General features: G+C 43.2%; 5 protein-coding genes across 5 annotated transcripts; 3 read left to right on the plus strand and 2 right to left on the minus strand.

The window, feature by feature from the left end:
• Positions 1-67: 67 nt before the first annotated feature.
• On the minus strand, positions 68-1,354 carry BCIN_14g00900 (hypothetical protein). Its single transcript, XM_024696984.1, has 4 exons — positions 1,041-1,354; positions 670-823; positions 466-539; positions 68-357 (listed from the first exon to the last, which is right to left on the minus strand). Exons 1-4 carry the CDS (start codon positions 1,153-1,155, stop codon positions 218-220), a joined length of 483 nt encoding a protein of 160 aa, XP_024552798.1. The 5' UTR covers positions 1,156-1,354; the 3' UTR covers positions 68-217.
• A 1,109-nt stretch (positions 1,355-2,463) lies between these two features.
• On the plus strand, positions 2,464-4,284 carry BCIN_14g00910 (hypothetical protein). The gene has a single exon (XM_001550038.2). The coding sequence runs from the start codon at positions 2,736-2,738 to the stop codon at positions 4,140-4,142; it is 1,407 nt and encodes a 468-aa protein (XP_001550088.1). The 5' UTR covers positions 2,464-2,735; the 3' UTR covers positions 4,143-4,284.
• A 1,500-nt stretch (positions 4,285-5,784) lies between these two features.
• On the plus strand, positions 5,785-7,418 carry BCIN_14g00920 (hypothetical protein). Its single transcript, XM_001550040.2, has 2 exons — positions 5,785-6,875; positions 7,020-7,418. The coding sequence occupies exons 1-2, from the start codon at positions 6,611-6,613 to the stop codon at positions 7,283-7,285; spliced, it is 531 nt and encodes a 176-aa protein (XP_001550090.2). The 5' UTR covers positions 5,785-6,610; the 3' UTR covers positions 7,286-7,418.
• Positions 7,419-8,200: 782 nt separating this feature from the next.
• On the plus strand, positions 8,201-10,550 carry BCIN_14g00930 (hypothetical protein). Its single transcript, XM_024696985.1, has one exon. The coding sequence runs from the start codon at positions 8,928-8,930 to the stop codon at positions 10,419-10,421; it is 1,494 nt and encodes a 497-aa protein (XP_024552799.1). The 5' UTR covers positions 8,201-8,927; the 3' UTR covers positions 10,422-10,550.
• Positions 10,551-11,994: 1,444 nt separating this feature from the next.
• BCIN_14g00940 (hypothetical protein) lies at positions 11,995-17,710 on the minus strand. The gene is made up of 8 exons (XM_024696986.1): positions 16,435-17,710; positions 15,613-16,293; positions 15,334-15,567; positions 15,197-15,286; positions 14,702-15,145; positions 13,856-14,653; positions 13,544-13,801; positions 11,995-13,494 (listed from the first exon to the last, which is right to left on the minus strand). The coding sequence occupies exons 1-8, from the start codon at positions 17,407-17,409 to the stop codon at positions 12,064-12,066; spliced, it is 4,911 nt and encodes a 1,636-aa protein (XP_024552800.1). The 5' UTR covers positions 17,410-17,710; the 3' UTR covers positions 11,995-12,063.
• Between the last annotated feature and the right edge of the window lie 801 nt (positions 17,711-18,511).

Here is an 18,511-nt window from a genome sequence, read left to right on the forward strand (position 1 = left end):
TTTGATTTTGATTTGATGTGATGTGAGACGATGTACTTGACTTTAATAACGTTTCCAGTTTTAACCATGATTTCAGTTACTCAATATTATACTCAGCGCCATGCCTACTTTTCAATTCTGACCTCCCTTGATCTGATTTGGTAAGTGGTGATATATACATAGAGGTGGCGAACAAACAAATCAGCAAGCGAGCAAATAAAATAATCATTCTTCCGCATCATTCCTCCGCATCCGCATCCAAATCCGAATCGGTATCCGAATCCGAATTAATCGGTGGATCTAACCCAGCAGCTTCTTCGCTAGGTAGCTGACGCGGAAACCAGCCGTAGGTGGGTAGAGAGACGAGGAGGGTGTTGACTAGTGGGTTAGTGAGGTTGTGGATGGGAGGGAAGAGGGAAGAGGGAAGAGGGAAGAGGGAAGAGGGAAGAGGGAAGAGGGAAGAGGGAAGAGGGAAGAGATACGTACGAGAACCATTCGTTACTTCGATTCCTTCACTGCGCAGAATAGCGGCTTGGTTTTGGGCGCCGGAGGGGTGGGCTCTGGAGGGGAGTTGGTGAGGGGAAGACATGGTGGAGGGCGGAGGAGGGGAGGGGAGGGGAGGAGGAGATGGTGAGTGGGGAATAGAGGGAATTTGAGGGAGATGGTGGATAGAAAAAGGAAGATACATACCGTGGACTTATCCCCCCCTTAGCATTGATGACTCGTTGCCACGGTACATTGGCATTATGGAAGGGGTGGGTAGAGGTGGAAGTTGAAGTTGAAGAGTCGGTGGGAGAGGCGGGCAAATGCTTGAGACAGATTCCTACTTGGCGGGGTCGGTGGGCTGTGGGAGGGGGGAAGGGAGCGGATTAGTTTTTGGTTTGTGTGTTTGTTTGTATCGGTTTATTTATTTATGGATTGGTCTGGATCTCTTTCTCTCTTTCTGTGTATATATATATATATGTATATATATATAAAGTCCAGAATGAAAATGGGGAATAGATATTAAAAGAAGGAAAAAAGGAAAGAAAAGAAAAAGAAGAAAAGAAAAAAGAACATACGCATCCCGATTAATCGCGCGATGTGTCCATAGGTAGTTACTTTTCCGTAGGGAATCTCTTGGATTGCGCTGTAGACGGCGTGGTAGAAGGAGGCGGCTTCGTCTGTGCGGGGCATGGAGGGCTTCTTTTGAGGTGAGGGGTGAGGGGTGGAGGAGTGGAGGAGAGGATGTGGAGTTTTTGGTAAACTGTACACGTCTGAGGGAAAAGGAGAAAAGGAGACTGGAGTTGAATGGAATGGAATGGAATGGAGAATTGATGATTGAGCTGGCTCGATACTGGCTTTCAGATGTGTCTATTTATTACTTCTTGATGTCGTTGGTGGTGAAGAGGTAGGTGAGTATGAGTATGTGTATGGATATGAATATAGTTGTATGAATATAATTGTATATCTAGTTATGATAGTTAGATATAAAGCTTACCTTATTACCTAGGTAACCTTAACCTTATTAAGGTTAATTTACCCAATCATATCATCATAAGGACGCCCAAACCAACCCCGCTAAAATCAACACGTTTTTTTTATTTTTTTTTTACAATGCTACTATTTTAATTATAATTAATTCAATCAAAATTTGGGGGGAAAAAAAATTATAAATTTGTTGCAAGAGATACGAGTAGATAGATGTGTGTGATCAATTGTAAATTTTTAAATGTTTTAACTATAAAGTTGTCGGATTCGGAATTGTAATTGTATTACCTATGTATTATTGGATTGGTGGTTGATGGGAGAATAAATTTGGGAAATTATTAGATTGGGGTTTTGGGGCTCGGGGTGGTTGAGTGAGGGGTTTGTGGTATTTGTAATAGTTAGGTATGGTATTCATGGTATTTATGGTTTTTGTATGCGGGCAGGGTTTGGCTGGGCTGGGCTTGGCTTGGCTTGGCTGGACTGGACTGGGCTGGACTCACCGGGAGGAAGAGGGATGAGATGAGATGGGAATTGGGAGATTAGTAGAAAGCTATGTTTCATGGTGCCAGTGAGGTGGGGTGATGATGATCTCCTCGTGGTTAGCTGGGACGGGATGGGATTTATAGATTATGGATTGTGTTTTGGGGTTTGGGGTTTGGGTTTATCATTCATGATTTATCACTTGTGCTTTTGGCGAGGGATGGATGGATGGTTTGCTGTGTATTGTATTGTATGATGCTGTGTTCTTCTTTGCTGGTTATAGAGTTACTCTGGTAGCTTGGGAGAGAGGGAAGTCGATGCATGGATTTTTGTGAAGGGTCAAAGGGGTTGTGTTATGTAGTCATGTATATACTCGAATACCGAAAGCTTTACATTGTATGTTTGTGCTGCGTTTGCATGTGTGTCTGCTGCTATCCTTATCCATAAATTCGCATCCCAGCCACCGGAGATTTTTTATCATCTACTTAGATCCTGTGGGCGATCAATCCGTGTTACCTCTTGGTTCCCATCCCAGCCTCGTTTCTCACTTGCATTTAGGAAAACTTTCTTTCCTTCCCTTTCTCTTTCTACTGCGATACTACCTGCTCATACTTTTATTACTTGCATAATCCTCTTCTTCTCATTCGTCGTTGGAGTTGTTAAGGATTTGTTGCATTACTGCATTGCATCTTGATCTACACAATAGCTCTTCAAGCTCTCGAAAGCTTATCCTAGTCTTGACATCAATTGGTCTCCACCCCGCTATCAATTTAGATCGGAGCTGGGCTGGATAAGCAATTCTCAAAATGCGTCTCTCGGCGAAGATTTTAGGTCTTCCGACTTCGATTTTGATATTGTTGGTTTCGCAGACGAATTCGGTACACGCGATTGATGGTGAGAACAATCGATTATTGGCTTCATGGCCTCGTGATTGGACGACACATGTTAAGGATTGGATTTATGGATCTGCGGGTAGCAAGAGAGATGAGGGGTTGGAGAGAGAAGATGTATTGGTTGCGAAAAGTCCAGTTGGGATCCTTAAAATGAGTGAGGATGAGGGAGAAAAATTCTATATGGAATATTGGAGATTTGGAAATGAGGAGACACACATCAGTTTGGATGGGGATAAGGTTTTGAGGGAAAGAGATTTGAAGGAGGAGGCTCGATCATTTGCAAATTCATCAATTCCTATCGCGTTTCGAGCACCGTTTGCCTTGCATACGGAAGATCATTCGGGATTCTTGGATTATGAAGAAATTCGAGCTCGTAAAGAGAATTCGGCTGCTGCGTTGGCTTTACTGGAGAAAAGAGATTTTAAGTGTCCTACGGGAACGTCGAATTGTTCATCAATTGGATATCCAAATAGTTGTTGCGCAACTGACGAAACGTGTTTTCAGATCACAGATACTGGGTTGGGACCTGTAGGATGTTGTCCTAGTGGAGGAAATTGTGGAGGAACCATTACGAATTGCGCTTCGCCAAATACCCCTTGTGCGGCTGATGTGGGAGGAGGCTGTTGTATCCCTAATTATGTATGTGCTTCGATTGGATGTGTGATCAATCCATCACTTGTGGTGGTCATTACCACCACGCAAACTTTTACGGTTATTTCGTCGACGCCAACGACTACGACTCAGATAACTACGATTACGAGTACACGATCCTCAAGTGTATCGAGTACGGTCTCTCGAAGTTCGGAGGATGTTAGCACTACTACAACTACTTCTGCTTCTGGTGTCGTTCCAGTTCGTCCTACTGGTGATTCTTCTACTATTACAACGGCTTCTTCAATTACTCAAGATACATGTCCAACGGGGTTTTATGCTTGCTCAGCACATTATCAAGGAGGATGTTGTAGAACGGGGAGAAATTGCGATACGACATCTTGTCCAGCAACATCATCAACGACAATTATTAGTAGTGGAATTACAGTAGCGGTTCCGGTGGGATCAGCAGCAACAATTACTTCGGCTACAGGAGCATGTGCAACGGGTTGGACGAGTTGTGCGGCTAGTTTGGGAGGTGATTGTTGTCCGAGTGGATGGGCTTGTGGAACGGTTAGTTGTGAGAGTGTGAGTGTGGAGGCGACGGCTACGATTACAAAGGTGCTTCAGAAAGAGGTGCCGGGGATGGGGGGAAGGGTTAGGGTTGGCGGAGAGAGAGGAGGGATGTTGGGTCTGGGGGTGGTGGTGGTTGGGTGGTTAGTTTTGTGAGAGTGGGTTGTAGATGAGAGTTTGCATCATGAGCGATGAATGATAATGATGGGCTATGATGATGCGTCATGAGTAATGAATATATTGAGTTTGGGACTCAGTTCATGGGAGGTATATTATTAGTTTGTAGACTGGACATACAATCTAGATCTTTCGAGGTTTACTTACTCTTCACGTGAATATTATATTAATAATACAGAAATCGCTCCAGAGTGTATCGAATGTATGTGTGTATGTATGTATGTAGTATGTAATTTCTGGTTGGATGAATAAAGGGATTCGATTAGAATGGAATGGAATGAAATAAATAAAGAGCTTTTATTTCTTCATTTATTGAATTGGGTACTTGAGAATGAGTATTTGAAATAGAATATCTGGGTATCTCTCTCTTTTTTTTTGTTATTGGATTTAGATTTAGCATTTAGATTTAAGGGATTAATTGTCTAACTTATAATAGTCTACCTTTTTCTTTCTCTCTATCTCTCTTTTTCTCGTTTTCTCCTCGGCGCATTCATTCATTTATTTGTTTGTTTCTTTACGTTATTTATTATACTTCTGCATAGTTATGATATCAAATGTACTTATTATCTTATCATATCATATCATATCATGGAACTTAATCATAATCGTGGATGGGACTGGATTCAGTATAGTGCGGTTCGGTATAGTCCCAGTGTGGTCGTCTAGATACTCAGCATGCTAAAGTCCTCTGGTTTCTTGTGCTGGTTAGGATCTTTTTGGGAAAGGGAAGTCCAGTGTAGTGTAGTGTAGTGTAGTGTGGTCTGGATTCTTGAAATCGATCGAGGTAGATAGGTAGGTAGGTAGGTAGGTAGGTAGGTATCTGGGGTTGAGTAAATTAAATAAGACTGACTCTATTCTATTCTGTTTAAGGTTATTTGTCGATTGTATAAGCGAGAGAGAGGGAGAGAAGAAGGAAGAAGGAGAAATTGAATGTAGAAAGTAGCTGGATGGAAGTTAGAGGGGTTTTTGGAGGGAGGAGGGAGGAGCGAGGAAGTAGATGGATTGGGTAGTGTGGAATTGAGTGGTAGGTGTTGGGTGTTGGGAGAAAGAGTTTTGAGATTGGAGATTGGAATTGGAATTGTTAAGAAAAAGGGGGGGTTATTCTGAGGGGAGAAAGAGTATTACATATATATGCATGTTGGACAAAAAAACCGACAGACATACTGAACCACTTAAATTCGAAGAACCTACTACGAATACTTATATTTCAATATTTTCTAAAATCATTGATTAACAGAATTGAATTTTATATTGTTCTATCATTTCTATCGTTTTTCGATTCACATATTGATATGTTGATTTGATATATAATTCTAAAAGAGAGCATTTTTCAAGTGCGCTGGGTTTTTCGTACAGCGTGTGAGTGTGTTGTGCTGGATCGTGACGCCACAGATAGCTAGCCACATGGCTAAGTAATGCTGTCAGCAATGCAGCCTCGTCTCAGCCTCAGCCTCAGCCTTGGCCTTAGCCTCGGATATTTAATAGGAGGGGAGGGGTTGATGAATAATTTATATTAAGGTTACTGGTTGATTGACATGACATAACATGACATGACATGACATGATAGAAGTCTCAAGAGGATAAAGTTTAGATTTTAAAATTTGAATTTGAATTTGAATTTGAGTTTGAGTTTGTGATTTATCAGAGATTTGCATATGTGGGCTGAAGATTGGGATTAGGATCAAGATTCAGATTTAGATTCTTTTTGAGTTGGGAAGTTTGTGGTTTACTTTTTGTTTTAGGGGAGATTTGAAGGGAACGGTTGTTTCTCGAGGACTTGATCTCGTCACATACTTTTCGAATCCGAATCTCGAATCTAAAGATAAAAGACAAAGACAAAGACGAAGGAAAGAGTGAAAGCATTATACGGCATAGAGAGATTTGTGTCGTGGATTTTGAAGAGGACTTGTGAGAGACTGGGAAGAAATTGGACGAGATTCTACGTTTGCATCTCGGTCTGCGTCTAGTTCTGAGATTCTAGTTTCTGCGAGGAAGATTCATTTGGTGAGGGATACGACGGAGTGTGATTTGGTGGAATACGATTCGATTCGATACGCCACGATACGACACGATACCAAACGATAAGAAGACGCGGACGTGAATTTAGATAAATATCTTGGGATAAGGAAGATTATCGAATACTGGGTGACGGGATCAGATTTGCGAGAATCTAGAGATTTCTGGGAGATTCAAAGAGAAAAGATTTCGAGAATTGGCGAAGTGGGTTTATTGCGATATTTATTGCGAGAAGTGGTTGTAAAGACGCAGAAGGAATAAAAGGGAGAAGAAACCAGAAGATTTCTGCGAACAACATATATTTGAACCACTCTCTTCACCATCAGCGGAATACGTTTACCTACCTGTCTACCTACTCTGATCTGTCCCGATATTCAGTCTTCCACGCATATAGATTTTCTTCCAAATAATTCATCGACCCCGCCATAACAATGGCGTCAACTTCTACCCCTCCAGTCGGCCGAACACAAACCCGGCTTCAAGGACAAGCACAAACGGCTCCACAGAATCGCGGAAGTTTAACAATCACGCAATCACAATCGAACACCAATACACCGGTTTTACGTTTGAGAGGTGCGCCGAATACAGAAAGTGAAAGTAGTGTGGATGGAGCAACGGGTTTAGGAAGGGGAAGGAGGATTCAGTGGGCGGAAGATGTGGTGGATAATGAAGGGTTGGGGAGGAAGAAGAGTAAAGGTATTTGGCTTCCATCTTCTTGTTTTGTGTTTTGGAGTATTTGGGGGTTGTGAATTGGGGATTTTGCTTGAGAGAAGAATGGGAAGAAGGGGGATTTAAAAGGTTGATGTGTTTTCTTGGAATGGTGAACTAACATTGAAATAGTTTGTTGTATATACCATGCTCCTCGACCCATCGATGAATCCTCGGATGAAAGTTCGAGTGATAGCGATGATAGTAGTAGTGATGATGATGACGGGGGTGCAAAACCTTCTGGGGGTGGAGGGAAAGGAGGTGGACATGGACATGGACATGATCATGATCATGGAGATGGATGTGGACATGGGAAGGGAAAGGGAAAGGGTAAAGAGAGGAAAAGAAGTCCGAATGCTTATGAAAGGCAACCGAATTATAAGGGGAAGGGAAAATGATCATTATGAATGGGTTGGGAAGGGAATGGAAACAGGGAAGAGGAAATGGCATTTCATTCGGGTCTTGGTATGACATGACATTACTTGAGAATGACTTTTTCTTCTTGAATAGAATAGAATAGACTATGGGTCATTGGAGTTAGTTTTCACTTGGTATACATTGGGCTTCCATGTTTATGTGTTTATTTGTGTGGATGTGGATGTATAAGTGTATGTATTTGTATCTGTCTGTCGTGGAAAGGATAATGGATGGATCGATGAATGGATGGATGTGAAAAAGATGTAGGGAGCTGGGGGGTGAGAGTCGGATTTAGCGATTCTTGTGAGTATTATTTCCTGGGCGAGAGAGATTTGGTTGAGGTTCTTTATTTATCTATCTATCTATCTGGTTTATATAGAGATGAGATAGGGAGAATATGTATTTTTTTCTCTTATACGTATACGTATATGTATTTGTATGAGTGAGTGTGTGAGGGTCTGGAGATTTATCAGATTTTACGAATCATGTTTATTTCTTTCTTTCTAGTGCAGGAGTATCTAGTTGAAGTTCGCTATGCTGTGAATGGCGATGTAGATGTAGATGTATATAGATAGAGGTATTTGTCGTTTATATACGAAGGGAGACTTTTGAGAAAAGAGAGACTTGACGCCTTATTGATTGATTGATTCAACTCTGCATTTCTAAATCTCTCTGGGTTTACTATACATTCATTATTCTTGTATTTATCGTTATATCTCTTCGGTGCTTCTTTCTTCTTTGACTACATTACCATCATCATCATCATCATCGTCGTCGTCGTCGTTTTGTCACACACCTTTCCTTCTCATTATTGTTGAGTGCTAAATATATATGTATAAATGAGTCGCATCTTCATCAAACATCCATCCGAATTAGTGTAGGGGTTAACATAACTCGCTTTCATTATCTTATGATATGGTACCGAGTAGCCCCGGGTTCGATTCCCGGATTCGGAAAATATGTCTTTGGATTTCTTTTTGTGTTTGGTTTATTTTTTTGCTGGTCGTGTTTTCTGGAGGGGTGGAAAAGGGAGGAAGGAGTGAGGAGGAGTTTGGGGTGGTGCTGTTTTGGAGGTGAAAGACAGAGAGGGTTGGTTGGTTTTGCTGGAGCGGGGTATGATGTGGGGTGGATTTGCTTGTGTATGAGTAATTTCTGGTGAAAGAGTGTATGTATGTATGTATGTATCTATGCGGGGACTGGGAAGATGGAGAGAACGAGAGACCGAAAGAAGAAAAAGAATAAAGATAAAAAGATATGCTGTATAACAATAATATCGAGGCTCTTTCTCCAGAGGGAGGGAGCGTAGATTGAGCGGTAGCCAATTGGACAGTTTCATTTGCACCAAATCAAGCAGCCCCCTTTAAGACCGCGATTCTGTTTTTGTTTTCTTTTTAAAAATGTCCAAATAAATGTTGAGACTATTTCTATATTTTGATTTTTCTCAAGTGCGAGTTCGAAATATAATCAGATACTCTTTATTTCCTAGTAGGGCTCAGCGTCCTCTGGGGCAATCCAATATTACCTGCGTAATCAATCAATCAATCAATCAATCCAAAGCCAATCACCTTCCTTCCCTCTTCACTCCGAAATGAATTAACCAATCTCTCAGCGATTGCAGCCATCATGTCCAACCCGTTATCCAAATCAAATCTCGTGCTTCTTGTCCCTGAACTTCTCACTGCTATCGTCTCTTACCTACCTAATCCCGATCTCAAGAGCCTTCGTCTGACATACAAAGCTCTGGGCGAGGAAGTTCTTCTTCGTTTTGACAGGGTCTTCTTGTCTGCTAATCCGCAAAATATTGAAGTTGCACGAGCAATTGCTGATAACGAAAAGTTTCGCAAAGGAGTTCAAGAGATCATATGGGATGATGCTCTACTTGTCCACGAACTAGCGAGGCCAAATGAAGCAATTCGTATGCTAGAAGAACCTCCTCGGCCGGAAGACGACCCTCCCACCTGGTTTGTACGAGCTTGCAAAAACAACATTGAGAATTTGAAAAATCTCAAAAGAGACAAAAAAAGGCCAAAGACACGAGAGTTTTTGCCATTTTCCGAATCATGGAATTACTATGAGACGCTGTTAGAGCAGCAGGAAGAAGTCCTGGAGTCTGGGGCAGATATTGATGCATTGAAGTATGTCTTGGAGCGCTTTCAGTCACTACAAAAAATTACCATTACACCCGCCGCTCATGGTAGTTTGGATCGACCACTTTACGAAACGCCTATGATAAAATCTTTTCCAAAAGGTTTCAACTATCCAATACCACGTGGTTGGCCATCTTCTGGGCCACTAGAAATATATATATTACCTCCATGGAATGATAAAACTGCTAAGAAACAATGGCGAGGGTTTTGTATTATCACCAACGTACTTGCTGGACGGAATGACCACCACATCTTAGAGCTAATCATCGATGTCAGAGAACTCGAAACAGGACTGAGTTGTCGTATCTTTGATGAGCCATGTGAAGAGTATAACAATCTTGTTCATCTAATTCAACAGCCAGGCTTCCGTCGTATAGATCTTGCCCTGCTTGCTGATGGGCAGTATTATGACGACTGGTCCAGTTTTCGTAGTGGTCACTTGAAAAGAATGTTCGAGGCAGCGCCTGATTTAGAGCATGTCAGTCTCCGAATAGCGGCCGATTACGGTCAGATCTATCCTGATTTTGAGCAAAACCGCATTCCACTTCAGACCATCTTCCCGGTTGATCGATGGCGGAAGCTCCAATATTTTGGTCTTTCAAATTCCATCGTAGACGGACCTGATCTGCTTTCCCTGCTCGGTGCGCTTCCGACAACACTACGATTCGTCGAATTAAGTTTTTTAGAATTCGTTGGTGATCGTGGAAACTACCGCGATATCCTCCATGATATACGCGATACTCTTGATTGGCGTGGCCGAGCTGCTGACGAAAGACCCAAGCTCATAATCCATGTCCACGGATCAAGTATGCGACACACTCCAATGCGGTACCAATGTGTGGACGACCAAGCAAACGGATTCATCTATGGCGACAAAGAAAATCCATTCGGGGCCAGATTAAACGGCAATGCACTGATACAGAAGATGGGCATTGAGCGATTTCACTTCGGGTGCTGTTACTCGGGATGAAGGTTTTGGTATGTGAAACAACAGCTACACGAAGACCGACAGGAACCGGGATCATCATAACCAAATGATAATCTGAGTACAGAAATATTACGGAATGGTACATACTTAATAGAAGATTTTAATACTGCAGCCCATGAGCATATAATGATTTAGATGTTAGAGGGAAGCTGACTTGGTTTCACAATTAAACAGTAATCATATGAGCAACATAATACATTTTGTTATATGAATTATAAGATGAAGCTAAATAAGCACATAGTATTAAAGAATCATTCTTAGGACTATGGCTCGTTCTCTAAGAAATCTCATCACTCACATATATATTCACTCCAAAAATTGGCACGAGCTCCCGATCGCAGGATCCCAAGAGTAAAAGTCATCAAGTGTTATTCCATACTTTCCAACGACAATCTCAGACAAATCGTTCATCTCTCAACCTCATAAAATTGATCGCAATCTGAGACAATGCCAGTCTACACTAGAGAAGGCGTTGAAACTGCAGCTGCACTGCCAGTATGTTGTGGTGACTGCTGCAGACATGCCCATTGCGTACAATTTACAGTTTCGCCGACAGCGAGAGGCCGCGGTGTGATGACTGCAGATGCAACTATTGAGAGTGGATATTTCGTTCAGCAAAGGCATTTCTAAGTGGTGAAGACACCTGACTGCGACGAATAAACTTACTAGAAGTGCTTGAAGCACAGTTAATGCAGGAGAAGCTGCTTGGTGCTACTGTACACGGGTAGGTATATACATTGCTTGATACCGTCGTAGGGAGGACTGTTCCAGTCGGAATGATTAGCGAGGTGGAACTCGAATTCGCTTCGGCTAACGATGGATTCTAGAGTACTGTATGAATCTAAGTAACGAATCAAGTTGGCGGGCTTGGCGAGCCTAAGACTTTCTGGGAGTGGTAGCGATTCAGTTTGCTTACTCTTGTCTGCCAATTTTAGTCGAATCACAATGGTCTCCTTTTTTCCCCCTGAGAACTTACAGAAGAGTGAGATGTACTAGAGCCGTGTTGCCAAATACGGTTACAAGATTTCAACAGTGTGTAGTCTTATTGCTGTTGGTATTGTTGAACGGAATATACCTGAATGCTAAAATACCTCACCTTACCCTAATTCCCCAAGAAAGAGTGGTCGTGTTGATGGATTGACGGGATGCGGAACACTAGGAGAAGAGAAGGAGTGATCAGCGAGGCGAGGAGTAAACATTCTAAAAATAGATAGATATGAATGTTTTCAATTGAAAGAACTCGAGCGTACTAAATAAATCCACAAGAACTTCAAAATAAACAGAACACACATGTTATTCCCTAAAAAGCAAATTTTGATCATGCTCACGTAATGGACTGGGAACTGGTGGAAGTTCGCTATGCTGGAACTTTCGATGTATACTTCTGTTATTGATTTGTTCGGTATAGAATGAAGAAGAGAAGATGGTGAAAATCATTGGGTGGTTGAAAAACGTTTAGTAAGTAGGTCGCATCTGACAATCCAAGTTCTTATATCAATCAGTTTGAATCCTCTCCTCAATTAATAACAGCCTCGATTTTTGAAATTGGGTATAGTTAGGGTATCTTATTTATTATAGGTGTAGACTCGAAATTGCTTCTCTCTACAAAGAATCTCACAATTATCTACAAGATTCCAATCTCCGCCTCTTTACAAACATTCAAGAAAACATCATCCATGGACGGCTCCAAAATCGTATAGTCCCTCAACATCTTCGGCATATCCTTCGTGCTATTTTCCGACAAGCCCTGCCCACTCATCGTCCTCTCAATCCCAAGCACCCCCTCCTTACTCACCATCAAACTCTCCATACTCAGCATAATCCTCCCAATCATCTTCCTCTCATACGGCAGCTCAAACTCCACCTCGCCAAACGCACACTTGAGATTCCGCACTTGCGTTCCAAACATAACCCCAAGAGCCGCCTCCAATTCCATCTCACTCCCAACCTCATACGCCGCCCGCAAGCGATAGAATCCTCCAAACCGCGATCGTAACTGCGACGTCGTGCCCGAAGCGAGCATTTTCTTGTCTACAATGGCCACTTTCGTAGCCAACGCTTCCGTCTCCTCCATACTATGCGTGGTAATCAAAATCGCGCGATCATTACTCAGCGAACGCAAGATCTTCCACAAAACACGTTTTGCACCGGCATCTTGCCCGGTAGAAGGCTCGTCCAGTAGCAGCAATCGCGGATTCCCAAGGATGGCAATCGCGACCATGACTTTCCTTCTTGTGCCACCTGATAGCTTGGTAATGAGACGGTCGGCGAAGCTTGTTATGCCGAATGCGCGCATCACGCCGTCTACATTCGCTTTGACGTCCCGCAGACCTTTAATACTAGCGTAGAAGCTTAATGTTTGGCGTACGGTGAGCTCATCAATTGCGTCATCTTGAGGGCAAACGCCAGTATGGATTCGTGCTTGTTGGGGCGAAGCGAGAACATTGATACCATCTATGGTTATGGTACCATGATTAGGAGTGATGAGACCACGGATCATGTTGATGGTTGTTGTTTTTCCAGCACCGTTGGCACCGAGAAGTGCCAGTGTTTCATTCGTGGAGATGGAGAGAGATATTTCTTGTACTGCTAGCAGTGACTTGAAGAATTTGGTTATCTTGGAGACGACGAGGACAGGTATACTGGTCTTTCCCTTGAGAGGCTTCAGGGGAATATCACCATCCTGCTCTGGCGCGAAGTTTGGAGACTCTCTTCCCTCCATACCAAAGTCTAATTGTGCTTGAGTCGCTGGCATCTTCCTCTTTGGAAGAAACTTGGAAAACCATGCTGAGCTTCCAGTTTCGATATATGCAAGCACAAGAGCACAGAACATGATCTGAAGAATCAGATTAATGTAGACACCACCATATAGTTGAAATGCTATGGGATGCAGATCATACCACCCTGTCTCGCCGCAGGTGATGCCGAAGTTATCGGTTGCTACGAAGAATGTTCGTAGTAGGTTGGCTGCTGGCGAGGTGAGACCAAGTACACCTTGAATATCAACGGTTATGTCGTATGAATTCAGAGGTTCCTTGGAATCATTGATGACATACTTTTTTTTGGTTAGGACTATTCAAAATTATCGGAGGGAGGGCACTTACTGCGATGAGATAAACCAACATCAGCATAATATGCACGCCAACAGCGACTGCAAACGCAGCTTTTCTGAGGAATAAAGAGCAGATATAAAGACCTAGATAAGTCGCAATGCAGAATAGCAGCATTGCGAAGAGGATGAATGTTGATTCATACCAGATCCGGCTATTTCCGCCCGCGAATATGATTGCCCATGTTACGACAGACGTGATGAGTCCAATGTGCATATCAAAGATCAGGTAGGCCATCCATAGTGCTGCAGACTATTTTGATGTCAGAAAAACGCACACTATGTTCATTTCGTTGGATAAACTTACCGAGACAGAATTCGAATACTGCAAAGCTCTGACGTTGTTGATCCTCTCGAATACCGGATACATGATGCTGACACTTGTGCTACATATGAGCCCAAGTGTTACGAAAACTAAGAGGGGAATTGACAAAGAGTCGGGCTCAAACTTGACGCGTCGGAATTTGCGGAACGAGGTCTTGATCTGCCTTGCCGTTCCAGTTTGTGCCGAGGAGTTCGCAAGTCGATTTGCGATGATATTCATACCTGCCATGGAGTATTCTGGAGACATTCGATGAACGAGCGTGATATCGGCCGAGTCAGCAGCAAAAACACCAAATGCTGGCTCACCATGGTTATCTTTGATGATGGTGACCATGTCTGTGAGTGAAGATGCACTGCCACGAGTAGCTAGAGCCTTTTGTTCTCCTGTGATCCCTTCTCGTTCAAGCTCAAATGGCGAGAAATATTGTCCCATGTTCTCGACATAAATTGTATTTTGAACTTCACCATCAAAAGCAGCCGGTGGTCCAGCAACGCTAGAAATTTTATAATATGCAAGGTCCTCAGCGCTGTAGAAATCAGGGGAATCTAAAGGGCCAATAACATCGAAAGTACCAAGACTATCTCTCAAAGACATTGCCTCTTCTATGCTTGCATTTCGCATGGTAACATCCATTCTATGTGTGCATGGATCAAAGGTATTGAATTTGGCAAACTCGCCAGCTAGTGCACCAGCAATGATAATTGGGATTGCGAGAGCGATACCATAACCCATCCAACTGCGCCGTGTTAGAAGGTAGCGTTTTTTCAGGATTGCGAGAATCTTAAATATAGTTAGTATGGGAATTAGGCCGACAAATTAGCAACTTACTTGGTGAGATAGCGTGGTTTGCTTCCCAACTTCAAGGGTTATCCCCTCTACATTTCCTGCATTCAGTTCTTCGAGCTCAGTATCCTGTCTAGATATCTGATCGCTGGATGTTGCATCTCCGTTGCCATTGCCATCAATCAGCGACGAATTGGTGACGTTCAAAAAGACTTGCTCTAGCGTCGGGAAGGTAACTGAGTATAAACCACCTGATAGCTCTTCCAATTCGAGAATTTTCTTTGTTGCTTCAGTAGAAGTCTTCACGGTCCAAGTAGGCATTTTGTTTTCTTCATCTTCCTCTTCTTCTTCATAGCCTTCATCATTTTCTGTCGCAACCTGGCGGATCTCGAGGTTCAGTCCGTAGTTGGATTTCAGTGAAGTGGGAGTGCCGGTGCACACAAGTCCTCCTTTGTAAATGATTGAGATGTTATCCGCAAGAATATCAGCCTGAGAATAATTAGCATCGTAAGTAAAATGAGGTTCGGGGTTATTCTTTACCTCGTCAAGAAAATGCGTAGTTATCAAGATGGTACGGCGCGAGTGACTATTGGAAATAATGTTCCAGATATTGCGTCTTGAGAGAGGATCCTAGAATCTGTCAGCAGTGGTCGAGACTCTAAATTAGCTGTATTTACCAAGCCGCTGGAAGCCTCATCAATAAAGCACATTGTAGAACCTCCCACAAATGCAATGGCAAGCTGCAGCTTCCTTTGCTGGCCTCCAGATAATGTCTCTGGAGCTTGATTCGATTTGCTCAAGATATCGCACTCCATGAGCACATCATCTTCGCCTCCAACCGCAGGTGTTCCAGTTTTAATCTTTCTCCAAATTCTGACGTGCTCGGCAACCGTCAGTCTCTCCCAGAAAACCTACAAATGTTAACTCGGCGCATAACTGAAAGGGGTGATATTTACATTATGCTGGGGGCAGACACCAGAAAATGTGGCATTCTGATTGATCTCTAGTCGAGAAGTTTTGTCCGCAGGTATAATACCCGCGATACATTTCAGCGTCGTCGTTTTACCTCCTCCATTTGGCCCGAGCAGAAAGTTGACTGAACCTGTCTTCAATTCAAGATTTAAACTGTTTACAGCTAGATGGCTGGTTCCCACAGTGCTCCATGGCCAGTACCATCGACGGCTTGCTTGGAAAGTCTTTGAAAGCTCGGTGCACCGCACGGCAATGTCACTAGATGAATCGATCTCATCGTAGGTTCTTTTCACGCTCCATTTATAGTGTTCGACTGCAAAGCATGCAGCGGTGTAAATCGCAATTTGGGCGAAGAAGAATACGATATACAGGTAGCCAGTGACTTGTGGAGCGAGACGTTGACTATCAGAGGTGGCGGTGGTGGACACAGTGAACTTCAGGAGCGAAAAGCTGGCGAGACGGTCCTCGGCCCGCGCAATGTCTGCGATGAGAGTTGAGTATGTGTATGGAGGAAATATGATACTTAGTATTGAGATCATGGTATAGGCTGGGGTGTCACTGAACACGAACGCTACAGTGCAGAAGGCTAGCGTGAATGTGAGAATGGAAGCATAAAGTCCTGCCAGCTGAGCTTTTCTGAACAATGAGGATAAGAACATTGACCACTGCGATTATGTTAGCAAAGATTATGGAGCTGGAAATATGTGTTTTGAAGGTTGCATTCAAAAGAAGTGGCTCTTGAATTACGTCCCTCAAGTCTGGACCCCGAAGAATCTTTGATGTTATAACGGGAAATATTTGCTTACCACAGTGAGAGATGTACCAGCTAATAGTGTGAGGAACAAGAGAATTACATCCGAGCAACGCGTAAAGAGAAGCTGGGTCATGAGAATGGAGCAAACAATCCATCCTGGAGAGTAAATTGCAACAAAAGAAGCAATGGTGGAGAAAATTCGAGGTGTTTTCGTGCATGTTTGTGCGTCTAGAAGTTCGGTCATTCCCAATTCTCTTTCTGATGCCACAAATAGACTGACATGGTAGACAACGCCAATCAAAGCAAGGAGAAATGCCGGAGCGACGAAGTAGTAAATCACCATGAACCAAGACGTTGCATCAAATGAACTTGAATCCGATGATTGGCCTCCAAAACGACCGGACCAGGGAAGTTCTGATGGCGGAGTCGTCTTACTGAAGCTCCCAATGCTAGAATCGATAGCCCATTGTAATGGCATCAAACGATCGTTGCTCAAGGATTCATGCTTTGCAAAGTCGGTACTGAATAAGCTTTTAGCGCTATCGGTGGCGATGATATAATCAACATTGGTAGCATTGATTGAGGTGAAGATGACAGCAGCGAAGCAGTTGGATATGCCAGTCAAGTATTGTCGACAATCGTAATACAAGTCGTCCACGTCGTCAGTGATAAACCACCTGTCCAAGCTGATGCCTTGTACCGCAGTCTCTATGATTGGATTGAGTTCCGTTCCATTGAGTCCATTCGTACATAGAACAAGTTTCGTGAGGGGAACATCATCCAGCGCTTGCTTCAGACTTTTGATCTGCTGTGAAGAGTCGGCAATTCCACCGGCCTCCGAGGTGGATCCAGCATTGGAGAATTTCCCACCGGAACAGATTATTGCGGTGAAGAATATTGGCAGAATCAATGCGCGAAAGAGAGTTGCCCATGGTGATCTGAGAAACAAGAGGAAGTTCTTCTCGATCAGTGCTAAAGTCTGACGTCTGACACGTTCACGCCATTGAGTAGTGCGAAGTAACGCCATACTTTTTAGACAAGAAAGTTCGACTGTAGTATGCAGAAGAACGCGTCTGCATTCTCAATGCTACAAGTACAAGATCATCTTATGTATAAGCATTACACTGTTTGGATTGATCACCGCTTCCTCCCAGTATGATGCACGTGCCAGTAGTGGAGCAGAGTTGCAAGCATTGCTATTTGCACAGCCATCATCGAATCTAAAAGTCAAAAAACCCAATTTTGTGGTGCAATGAGCAAAGTGAGAGAAATTGAGCCATCGCGGGAATAGAATAAGGTAATGAACGTGTTGACTCTTAGCATCTTCCCCGTATGAGGTGGGGCAGAAAGTGAGCGAAGACCCGGTTTCATCTTAAGCATACAACAAAGTTTCCACTGCCAAGACACTAGCGTTACAGAACTTTATGGAGCGCATACAAAGATTCCCCTTGATAATAAGGAGACAAGGTTTGCCAAGAAGTCTTCGACAGTTAATCAGAACAATATGCTTGACTTTAAGCTTCGAATACGGGCTTGGCATCTGATGATCTATTTCGGGAATCATAGTGTGGGAACTCCACCGGAGGAAAATTGTCCGTTGTAAAATCGTAACGCCCTATAGATGACCTAATAGAAGCATTACGGACAACGCTAAGACAAGCGAAGTGTCCCCTATTCGACTATGATCACCCTCGAAGATATTCGAAAGCTTGACCGCTGGTGGCCGGTCTGCTATTGTACTGAAAACACATTCATGACCACATCTGTGGGTTCATAAATCACGAAAGGTCCAACCAAGCACCTCATTGACGTTGGTAAATTGAAGACCCATGGCCACGTTCGTCTATGGTTGTTCCATTACCCGCCCCACGAAGAGTATGTCATCCTGCCCTACCTACCCTCAGGCCGGAAATGAAGACGACGTAAGCTTCGGCGATCTAGTTTAACCTCGTGAGGCTGAAAAGAAACCAGGATTTGCCAAATTTGAATACATTTGTATTCAACCATGGTGTGATTGATATTCATGTCTGGATCAACACTTGCTGCATCGTTAAGAGGCGCAGCACGGAACTCACCGAGACACTCATTCGATGTATATATGGCATAAGTTAGCGGTTATATTTTATGCT

The sequence above is a fragment of the Botrytis cinerea genome, chromosome 14, assembly GCF_000143535.2.
Source record: "Botrytis cinerea B05.10 chromosome 14, complete sequence".
Taxonomy (NCBI): Eukaryota; Fungi; Ascomycota; class Leotiomycetes; order Helotiales; family Sclerotiniaceae; genus Botrytis; species Botrytis cinerea.

What these genes read in the sequence shown, in the direction of transcription:
- BCIN_14g00900 (XM_024696984.1), bottom strand. Translation starts at nt 1,155, where the DNA reads ATGCCCCGCACAGACGAAGCCGCCTCCTTCTACCACGCCGTCTACAGC. An exon ending in AAGGGGGGGATAAGTCCACG is followed by an intron (nt 540 to 669) that starts GTATGTATCTTC and finishes ACTCCCCTCCAG; the next exon opens with AGCCCACCCCTCCGGCGCCC. An exon ending in CGAAGTAACGAATGGTTCTC is followed by an intron (nt 358 to 465) that starts GTACGTATCTCT and finishes CTAACCCACTAG; the next exon opens with TCAACACCCTCCTCGTCTCT.
- BCIN_14g00930 (XM_024696985.1), top strand. Translation starts at nt 8,928, where the DNA reads ATGTCCAACCCGTTATCCAAATCAAATCTCGTGCTTCTTGTCCCTGAA.
- BCIN_14g00940 (XM_024696986.1), bottom strand. Translation starts at nt 17,409, where the DNA reads ATGGCGTTACTTCGCACTACTCAATGGCGTGAACGTGTCAGACGTCAG. An exon ending in ATGAGGCTTCCAGCGGCTTG is followed by an intron (nt 15,287 to 15,333) that starts GTAAATACAGCT and finishes GACAGATTCTAG; the next exon opens with GATCCTCTCTCAAGACGCAA. An exon ending in TGTTGGTTTATCTCATCGCA is followed by an intron (nt 13,495 to 13,543) that starts GTAAGTGCCCTC and finishes ACCAAAAAAAAG; the next exon opens with TATGTCATCAATGATTCCAA.
- BCIN_14g00910 (XM_001550038.2), top strand. Translation starts at nt 2,736, where the DNA reads ATGCGTCTCTCGGCGAAGATTTTAGGTCTTCCGACTTCGATTTTGATA.
- BCIN_14g00920 (XM_001550040.2), top strand. Translation starts at nt 6,611, where the DNA reads ATGGCGTCAACTTCTACCCCTCCAGTCGGCCGAACACAAACCCGGCTT. An exon ending in GGGGAGGAAGAAGAGTAAAG is followed by an intron (nt 6,876 to 7,019) that starts GTATTTGGCTTC and finishes ACATTGAAATAG; the next exon opens with TTTGTTGTATATACCATGCT.